Genomic DNA, 10,401 nt, shown 5'->3' with positions numbered 1-10,401 from the left:
ATAATATCAATAATAATAATAAAGTTTGTGTCGGTGTTTTGGGGGCGAGAGAGGCGGGGGGGCGGGGAAGGAGAGGCGGAGGGAGGGGAGGAGGAGGAAGAAGGAGGAGGAGAAGCTGCAGGGAGGGAGGAGGGAGAGAGAGAGAGAGAGAGAGAGAGCGGGGCTTGGCGCCAGAGAGGAGGAGGGAGGGAAGGAGGGAGAGAGGGAGGGAAGGGAAGGGAAGGGAAGGGGGAAGGCTAGCGAGGCTGCCTCTGCCGCCGCTGCCGGCCCCCAAGAAGAGCCGAGGAGGAGGAGGAGGAGGAGGAGGAGGAGGATGCGCGTGAAGCTGGGCTTGCTCCTTCGGGCGGCGCTGCTGCTGGGCTCCTTCCTGGGGCTGCTGCTGCTCTGGTCCTCGCTCTCGCCCCGCGCCGCCCAGGAGCCCAGCCCCGGGGCAGGCAGCAGCAGCAGCAGGGTAAGGATGGGGGGGCGGGAGATGGGCGACTCTGCCCGGGCTCCTCGGCCGCACGGACTCCCCCTGGCGGGCCGCGGCCTCTGGCGCCGGGCGGGGAAGGAGGCCCCGGGAAGGGCGCCACGGGAGGGGAGTCCGGGGGCAGGCCCTCCAGGGAGAGCGGCTTCCTCTGGGGGGCCCTCCTCCTCCCCCAAGGGCTGCTCCAAAGGGAGGAGGAGAGAGAGTGATATAAAATGTGTCTCCCAGCGTCTTCCTCCTTCGCTGCTCAAAATGGAGGACCTTTGGGAATCCCTGGACAGAAGCTGGAAAGGGAGGAGGCCTCCCTCCTGGGCCCCAGAGATCAGACACAGAGAGAGAGTGTACTGCTCTTGAGGCTGAGAGAGTGGGACCTGGCTCAAGGCCGCTCAGATAGAGATAGAGATATAGAAAGAGGTCCTCTTCCTGGACAGAAGGTGGGAATGGAGGACTCTTCTGGGGGCTCAAAAGCCCTCAGATATAGATATAGGTATACATTCACACACAGAGTATATCTTACTATTGCTATTGAGGCTGAGAGAGTGGGACCTGGCTCAAGGCTGCTCATATTTATATATCTACATATGGAGCACCGTCTAATTAAAAATAATAATTATAAATAAATACCATAATAAATGAATAAATAAATATAGATATATAAAGAATCCTTCTTCCTGGACAGAAGGTGGAAATGGAGGGGGCTCAAAAGCCTTCATATATATATATATATATATATATATAGCTATTGAGGCTGAGAGAGTGTGATTTGGCTCAAGGCTGGCTGTATATATAGATATAGATAGATAAATATAGATACAGATATAGAATTCCTCTTCCTGGACAGAAGGTGGAAAATGAGGAGACTCATCTGATCAGGGGGATCAAAAGCCCATATATATACATATATATATATATATATATATATATATTGCTATTGAGGCCAAGAGAGTGTGATTTGGCTCAAAGCTGCCCATAGATAGATCGCTATAAACATATATACATGGATAGATATATAAATATAGATATATAAAGAATTCCTCCTCCTGGACAGAAGGTGGAAATGGAGGACATATCAGGTCACAGGGCTCAAAAGCCCAGAGAGATATAGAAAGATATACAAAGGTACATATATTAAGATAGTTTATAGTTAGATAAAGATAGTGACACCCTTCATGGCCTGAGAGATGAGAAAGAAGACTTTTAATTAACACTCAAGACCAACCCACAAAGGGGGGGGGGGAATCCTGGCCATGGATATACTATATATATATATACTATAGTATAGTATATATACTATGAATTAAAAATAATGTATCTCCATGGCCAGGATTTTGGGGCCCCTGCTGTGGGTCGGTCTTGGGTGTTAATTCCCTGAAGCCATGAGGGGTGTGACTATCTTTATGTCTGGCTGGAAAGGTTGGTTTGGTTTGGCTTTGGAGGGGTGTGGTGATATTCTTACCTAGTCAGACTGCAAATTTAATGCAGTTTGATAGCGCTTTAACTGCTCAACACTGGGATTCTGGGAGTGGTAGTTTCTTTGTGAGCCTTCTCTGTAAAGAGAGCTCAAGGTGTGCCACAGTGACAAGATGTTGGGCATAGGGCTGAGCCAAGGCAGTTGGAAGCGGTGTCAAACTGGATTGTGTCTGCAGCCTCAGAAGTGGTTTACCTCCAGAGACAGAAGTAAGGCTTCTAGGAGCACATTTTAGCCAAATGTTTTGGCTAATGTTAGGTTTGCTCTTGTTGTTGTGTGCCTTCAAATTGTTTTTGACTTATGGCAACCCCTATAGCAGAGCCTTTGTGTGGGGAGGCACAATTTGTTCAATGATGGTGCCATTGCCTTCCTCTCAGGCTGAGAGAGTGTGACTTGGCCTCAGAGGCTGGTGGCGCAGTAGTTAAATGCCTCACTCGCAAACCACAAGGTTGTGAGTTCAATACCAGCCGGGGGCTCAGGGCCAGCTCAGCCTGGCATCCTTCCAAAGTCATTAAAATGAGTACCCAGCTTGTTGGGAGCAATTAGTTTACACACATTGTAAACCACTTAGGGAGTGGCATAAGTGCAATGATAAGCAATATAGAGATGTACTTGCTATTGCTGTTGAGGCTGAGAGAGTGTGTTTTGGCTCAAGGTTGCCTTTATTGTACAAAAACAGTGTGGCGTAGTGTTGGGCTACGACTCAGTCATCCATGGAAACCCATTGGGCAACCTTAGGCAAGTCACAATTCCCCTGAACCTAAGGGGAAGGCAAGGGCAAACCTCATCTGAGCAAATCTTGCCAAGAAAACCTGATGACATGGGTTGGTGTAAGCCAGAAATGACTTGAAGCAACAACAAATTTGGCTAACATGAGCCAAAATGTTTGGTGAAAGTGTGTGAGTTTTTGTCTAGACGCTTTGCTTCATCCATGAAGTGTGTGTGGTGGGAAAGGTCTCGCTTTAAGGACTGTGTGCCAGGTCTCATTTTCAACCTGCCACTGAGCAAAAAGAAAGAGAAATTGCCTGGGGGCTTTTTCACTGGCATTTTGTTTAAATCGGAGCATCCCAGCATAGCATGCCAGGGATTTGTAGCCCAGCAGGTGCTGTTGGCATTGCACACTTTCAGTCCTGGATTGCACACTTATTCAGAAATGAGTCTGACTACATTCAGTGGGACTTATTTCCACAGATAAAGAGGAAAAGCGTACATAGGATTGCATCTCAGGGCCTGTTTTAAAGGAGGCTTTGAGAGTGTGCAAAGCTTCTGAGGCATGTGGGTGTTTGGTGTCGAGTTTAATTTTGGCTCGATTAAAACAGGTTGCTAATGATAAGTAAGCTGGAATGTGAATTCTCTGATGCCGGGAGACCTTTGTTAGGCTTACCGCTTTAACTCGTCTTGCACCTGTACTTCCACTCACAGTTAGCAGACAATGCTTATTCTCAAACTGGAGGAAGATTTGGTGTTGTTTATTTGAGTCAGGCTGTTCTTAAGGGCAGAATAATGTGGCCATCAAAACAGGTAGTTAATAACATAAAACCAGGAAACGTTGTAGATATTTTGCCATGCGTCAGTGAAAAAAGATTGTTCTCTCTTGATAAAGTCCTGCATTCCGTTAGCTGCACTTAGATATTTTCTCATCAGCTGGATTTAGCCTCCTCCTTCGCTTTAGTTACTAGTGGGTAATGTGAGTTTTTATTTTTAAACTTAATGGCAAAGCTCTGACTCAAGCACATGCAGTCAACATAATTAACACAACATTTCACTGCTAATGGTGTATAGTCTTAATGTGTATCCTATTAGCCTCAGGGTTGTTTTTGGTACAGATCCAGCACCTCTAGAATCTTCTCCCTCTGGCAATGTATATAAAGGCCTAAGTGTAGAGCGCTCTAAACTGCAGAGGGTTCTTTCTTTGTCTGAGCTTTTTCCAATTGACCCCTTGCTAATGAAATAAATTCTGAAGAAATTGAATGGGATTTAAAGAGTGCTTTAAATCTTGGTTTTAAATTAGTCTAATTTCTCAAGGACTTGTAGGTTAAAACTAGAGCAGGAATGGACAAGATTTTCATTACTGAGTATCATGTAATATGCTGCTATAAGCCAAAATACTACAGAAAATGTAATAATTTACATAAGGTTAATAAATAAGCACGTTACCTGTGGGAAGGTAGGCACTCCTTCCAGATTAGCTACAACTCTGTCTGTCATATGAACTAGAATACTTTGACACTGTTTTGTGAAGTATCTCGTTTTTGGTAAACAGTTGTTGAGATAACAAGAGTGTCAAGTTCCTTTCCACCAGCTGAATATTTCAGTTGCTTGGGACATTCAAGAGGGTTGATATTTGAAGTACAGATATAAATTGCACAAAAAATAATTGGATAATGAGGAAATTTGAAAACAAAACCTTAGAACCATTTTATTTGTAAACAGATTGGAGATATATTTAAACTTTAACAACTGTAATGAGGTCTGTGAACTTACCTTTTTAAACATCTGAGAGGCCCAAGTCTTGTTGTTCCAAGAACTCTGCATTTTTAGGCCATGTTGATGTGAACCATAGCTATAGTCTTATAAATCTGTGATTTAATTTCTGTACTGTTTTTGCTTGTAGAGGAGTTTAAAAAGGAGCTCGAAATAGGGATTCTTTGGTATGGATTTTGCATCCTTACTTGTTCATGTAAATGTTCATAAATATTGACTCTGTTAGCACTTCCAAGAGGGACTGTATCCACTGGAGGAAAACTCTAGACTAGAGAAAGTGATGCAAGGGAGAGGTCTGTGAACACATGTTGAGGAGAAAGGATTGTACTCCTGCATATATACAATATACCCAAAAGGAATGTGAGGAAGGAGACTGATTAACTTAAGGGTTGTCTGACTGAGCAAGAAGAGGTGGTTTTGCCCCATTTTGAAACCTGTCAGTTTAAACAACACGCATGGCCAACACAAGAAGAATCTGTCACAAAGCCACACTTGAGGGCTAAACTCTGGAACAAAATTACCCTGGTTCAAGCTGGAAAGTGTTGCCTGTAATTTTTTTTTTTTTTGTTCCCCACCCATGAATTGAATGCACATGCACATGAGTGGTCAGCTGCAACATTGATCCATTACACCATCAACCCATTGCACACCTTGTGAAGCGAAATGAGACCAACACGGCAGGACACTAACAATACAGTGGATTTAATAATAACATTAACAAGCAGACTGGTCTAACAGGGCCATGGGTATGTATGGAGGGCCTCCATAATAATGCTGTGCCAGTGTGTCACTGGGTGTACTGTGCGATCGAGTGGCCAGTTACACAACTGCTTGCACAGGCATCATATGGGCTGTAAAGTGAGCGGGATGAAAGTAGCAACTGATGGCCCCTAGCAGTGTGTCTGTGTGCTTGTGTGCATGCATTTGTGGTGGAACAGAAAAAAAATTAGTGGCGTGGCACAGCTTGTACCCGTGAATGCCCTGTTTTGGCAGGTCCATCCTTGCAGACGAAGGGGAGCAGTGCAGACTGCCTATTGGTGTTGGGCCTGTTGTGAGAGTCATCCATTCAGTGGGTTGTTCCTACACCTTGGGAAATCCCAGAGGTTAGCTGGCTTTTTCACTCCGTCTGCTCAACCTCTTACATCATTTCTGATCCATCTAGTATGAGCCTGCACATTCCTGCCAGGCAGCTGGCTTTCTAGGTTTTCTAACAATAGTTGGTCCCATTAGTTGGTACCCGATCCTTCTTAATGGAGATGCCAGAGACTGAAGACAAGATCTTCTAAACACAAACCATCTGTTCCTCCATTGAATTATGGCTTCTCTCATATAACTGAAGAAGTATTTAATGCTTTTTGGATTATTATTTTTTGTGATATGGAGAGAGTGCTGAAAAACTTGGAGAATAAGGTTATAAGGATATGACCTTAGGTTTGTACCTTGTCCATTTTATGTAAGCATTGTAGGAGAACAGATGAAATGTATTTACAGTCCTGATTAATCAAAAATATCCTAAAAATATAATATGAAAATGTTTTGGTGAAAGTTTAATTTTGCTGGATGAAATGTTAATTATTGTTGATATGAGCTGCAATCTCTTATAATAGCATTTAGGTGAGCAGTGGACTGGCCAGTCTTGAGTTGTAGACTGTGTATGTGTAAGTAATAATCATTCAGTACTACAAGACTACTTTCTTAAAATAATACTTTAACAATGAACGGTCTGCTTTTGAGGTAGTATGCCATAAAATTAGTATGCAGAATCATTCAGTGGAAAAATATCACCTTGCCAATGTGTTGTACGTATGGGCAGAGAACTGATCTTGAGAGGTGAGAAGTACAATTCCAGATGTGTATGGGGGGGAATTCTCTCCGCTGATATGATATGAGAAATGGGAAGCGAGAGTAAACTTGAAGCAGGGCCATATATCACAACATTTTGACACCTGTATGGCTTGTGAAATTCAGGATAGCTGAGTGTTTTGGTTTCAGAATTTCCTCTTAAATTTGTATTGCCAGTAACTTGTAAAAATAGTACAGTACTCTGAAAGTTCAGGCTAAGGAAACAAATTAGCAGGTTCAACAGCTCTGTGAACTTTTACAGAGGATTGCTGTAGTTTAGATCTGTATTAAACCAAGTCAATCTTATTTTCTAAATGGAAGGTGAACTGTTTCACCTTTGTGATTGGCTGTTATACGGGCTGCTTTCTGCATAGGAAGGGCTTTTTTGCAGGGTTGTTGTGAGGATAAGCAAGCAAATAAATATTAAGTATTGTTATTAATAATAATAAGTTTTAATGTTAAGTACTTTAAGTAAAATTGTTAGCAAGGATTGTGGAGGGTTCTTGCAAAGGAGGGGGGCTGGCAGAAAGAAACATCATGTTTTGGCCATGAATTCATGTTTTAGATCATAGGGTTATCAATATACACAGGGAAACAAGTGATTTGTTGGTATAAAATTATAACTTTTGCACTTAACATCACTGACATCCGTTTGTCAAGCTATGACTTATTAGAAATGCTAGGGTTTTGCAGTCATATATGGAAAAGAGAAACTGTGGTCTGTGCCAACCTTCCCCAAAATGGTGGCCTTCATATGTGTTGTACTACAGCAACCATCATCCTTAGCTTGGACAGCCAGTGGACATGTCAGCAGACTACAATGAGAACTGTAACCTATTGTATTTGGAAAATACTGGAGAAGGGCTGGTCTGTGTCAGTGGTATTCAGTGGTTTAAAGCCTTCAGCATAGGAATTTTGTTTTGTTTTTTGGAAGGTGTTTTAACCGATATGGCAGGATTGTGACATATGCCTTCATTTCTGCAGAAAAGACCTTTAACTGGAAGGGTATTATATTGTTCCTTTACTAGTGTGTTTTTAATTATATTGTATTTTCAATGCTTTCATTTATTTTATATATGTTTTACTGTTTTATTGTTCTGTTTGGGGAAGAGATATAAGTAGACGAAAGAAATAGTGGTCAGGGCAAGATTAAGCTAGGTATTACACAGGAATTCCCTGACTCCCTTTTCTTAAAAAGCAGCTGAGAATGTTTGCTTGGTTTTCACTGGGGTCCTTTTTCCCCATACTGATTTCTTAGCTAACCTTCTTTGGCTTTTAAGGAATTGGTATGGGGCAACAGGTCAGCACTTCTCCCTTGCACTGCTGGTTTTTGAAAAGTAAAAGAATGTGAAGAGTTCCAGGTACAGAATGCCCGCTTAGCATCTAATTTGGCCTTTGTATTCTTGACTGTGGTCAGCAACTATTGCTTCCTGGGGGTCAGTGTGTTTCCTGGGGAACAGTATACCATGAAATTCATATACAATTTATTGTAGAGATAAAAAAATAGATTTGTTGTATTGTAATGAACATTTTCTTCTCTGTAATTACATGTAGTATTACAGTCTCTGTAAAAGTGATGTGTCAGCGGGGAAAAAAGCAGTGAGGAGTAGTAAACTTTGGGGATAACATTGACAATAAAATACTGAAAATGGTTGCCACGTGGGTCGTTTTACCTTCATCTTCAAGGCTGGGATGTCAGGCAAAAGCAGGAGGATTAATGATGTGTTGCTTCCTTGAATGCACACTTGTAGCTTCAATGAAACATCAAAAATCATCTTCAAGTCATTTGTAAGAAGTCTCATGTGACAACTATTCTCAACTGGGAAGATATTTAAAATCACTGTAAAGCCAGGTTTGATATGGTCTATGTATTCTTCCCTGGAAGATGACCTTGCCACCTTAATAATTAATTATTTGGCTAAAATCTGAAAACTGTGCTTTCTTGTTAGAAGAAGTTTAGATATGGTGTGGATAACTTTTTAAAAGATTGGGAACTTTGCTTACTTTACCTGAAAAAGAAAGAAAATAAAATTATGTTTGCAGACTGGGATGGTTGAAGTGCTTTTGGTGATGTAATATTAGAACAGAAGTGGGTTTGAAGTTGAAAAATTAAAATATTTTGTGTTAACCCTCCTTGGGAGAGAGAGTGGGAAGTCAATTTTGGTTATGTCTTATTTAACTATTTAATTTAATTTGGTTTGGTTTAGTTTATGTAAATGCTTGGTTTAGGGTTTTTAAGGCGGGGGAGAGGGAGAATGATTTTTAGATGAACAGGTTTATTAGTTGTTTTATATAATACTGTGTTTAGATGTGTTTGTATTGTGTGTTTTGTAGCTTTGTATGCTATTATTTAAATGTAATTTAAAAAAATGTTTAGCACATAATTATTAATCTAAATTTATTAATTATTTGATTGATATATTTCACAATAATGGCCAGGGTCGGCAAACACTTGTACTGGATGTCTGTTGGGGTTGATGAGTTCCACAGTGGTACTACTCACATAATCCTTCTTAAAGTTAAGTTGTCACTTACACTTACATTCAGGTCTGACCTAAGTGAAATGTCATTTATGTCTCCTTCCCCTCAGGTGCCTTCTAGTGCGACCAAATGTAGTCTGGGGAAAAGAAGGAGTGAAAAGCAGAGGAGTGCAAAGAAGGGTCAGAACAGATGACACACACCTCCAAGATGCCCAGAAGCTGGCTTCAAGCTGCCCAGCTGTTTCCAGGCAATCTGGCAGTGTGACGTTTATACACTACATGCCGCTGGGGCATCTTAAAGCCGGCTTTCCATTGTGGTCTGTTTTGCCCCAAAAAGTGTTAATATCATGCAAAAATAATGCAATTTGACACCTCTTTAACTGCCAAGGTGCCATCCTATTGAATTATGGGATTTGTAGTTTCTTGTGGCAGCATAGCCCTCAGACAGCGATGGTAGTTAAAACTTTGTCATACTGCATTATTTATACAGTGCAGATACAGCCCAAGTGTGTCTGAACTATTTTTTAGAGTGACAGACTAGAAATGACAGTCCATCTTGAAACTGGGAGACCTTTGTTTAAATCTCCATTCTTCTATGGATATTGCTGACTGAGCAGCAAAACAGATGACCCCTAAGTTGCAGCTTGACACCATCCCTTTCAGCACTGGATTGGGGCTACAGCAACTGCACACCACTGGCCCAATCTGGCACTTTACTAGCCCTTAAAGAAATGGCAAAATGCCGTTCCTTTTTAGAGAGGCAAAAAGCCACCCTTGCTGGTACGGCAGCAGCTTTTCCAGGTTTCTTTGGTGCAGCATGTTTAAATGCTGCGCCAAACAAATGGTGTGACACCGCCTGTCGTATGGGTGGGTGGGCAACGTGACACTGGCATCAAGGCAGTGCCGGTGTTTTATGCCGGTCTGTTTAGCCCTTGATTTTGAATCAGTCACTATCTGTCTGTGTAGCCTACTTCATAGGGTTGTTTTTATGATGCCTGCAGGGCAGTGGGTAATCTTATAACCATCAAACCCTGAGGATGAATGGAAGGATATAAATTATAGTAACAACAGGAGGAAGAACAGTGCTCTATATTTCCATCTTCTGCAATGCTGCTACAGTTTGACAGGTTTCCAGTATAAAATCATTATATGTGTCCAGGAATCTCAGTTCTCTGCGCAGCATTTTTTTGCATGCACTCAGACTGTTCTACTTCTTTCCTATTGCAACCTTTGTATTACCAGCTGAACTATTGCTCACAAAGGTAAAAGCAAGTAATTCATTACAGCATAAGATGTGAAGCCCTTGGAATATGCCTATGTTTCAGGCAAAGTGTTTTCTACTCTCATTAAATGTACTTTGGATTCTATTTAATGTATTTTGTTTCTGTTAGCACTATCTTGGTGCTAATACTAAATGCCAGTGCAGCAGGTGGAATTTTTTTTATCATCCACCTGAAACAGTTGCAAAATTACATGTTTTTAATAAAGTGGGAAATATTCCAGTCATGTGTCTTCTGAATTCTCAAAAATGTGGTGTGACTTGGGAATTGAAGACAGGTGTTCATAGAAGTCAGACCTCAAAAACACAGTGGGACTTACTTTGTAAAATTGAACAGGATCAGGCTCCAAGTTTTTTCCATTCAGCTTTGTATAGGACTACT

The 10,401-nt window shown here is 41.6% G+C and overlaps 1 protein-coding gene across 4 annotated transcripts in view; it reads left to right on the top strand.

The window, feature by feature from the left end:
• The first annotated feature begins 300 nt into the window (after window positions 1-300).
• Window positions 301-10,401, top strand: part of GALNT7 (polypeptide N-acetylgalactosaminyltransferase 7) — a 66,464-nt gene continuing 56,363 nt past the window's right edge. For all 4 annotated transcript variants that reach the window (XM_089525474.1, XM_089525477.1, XM_089525476.1 and 1 more), the window contains exon 1: window positions 301-451. In XM_089525474.1, coding sequence (XP_089381600.1) covers window positions 314-451 — 138 coding nt within the window. In that variant the 5' untranslated portion in view covers window positions 301-313. The remainder of the gene's footprint in view (window positions 452-10,401) is intronic.

Source organism: Sceloporus occidentalis, unplaced genomic scaffold (assembly GCF_023333645.1).
Source record: "Sceloporus occidentalis isolate IW3139 unplaced genomic scaffold, rSceOcc1.0.p SCAF_5, whole genome shotgun sequence".
NCBI classification, from domain to species: Eukaryota; Metazoa; Chordata; class Lepidosauria; order Squamata; family Phrynosomatidae; genus Sceloporus; species Sceloporus occidentalis.
The sequence above is the reverse complement of the archived record's forward strand: the minus strand, read 5'-3'. Positions and strand labels throughout refer to the sequence as shown.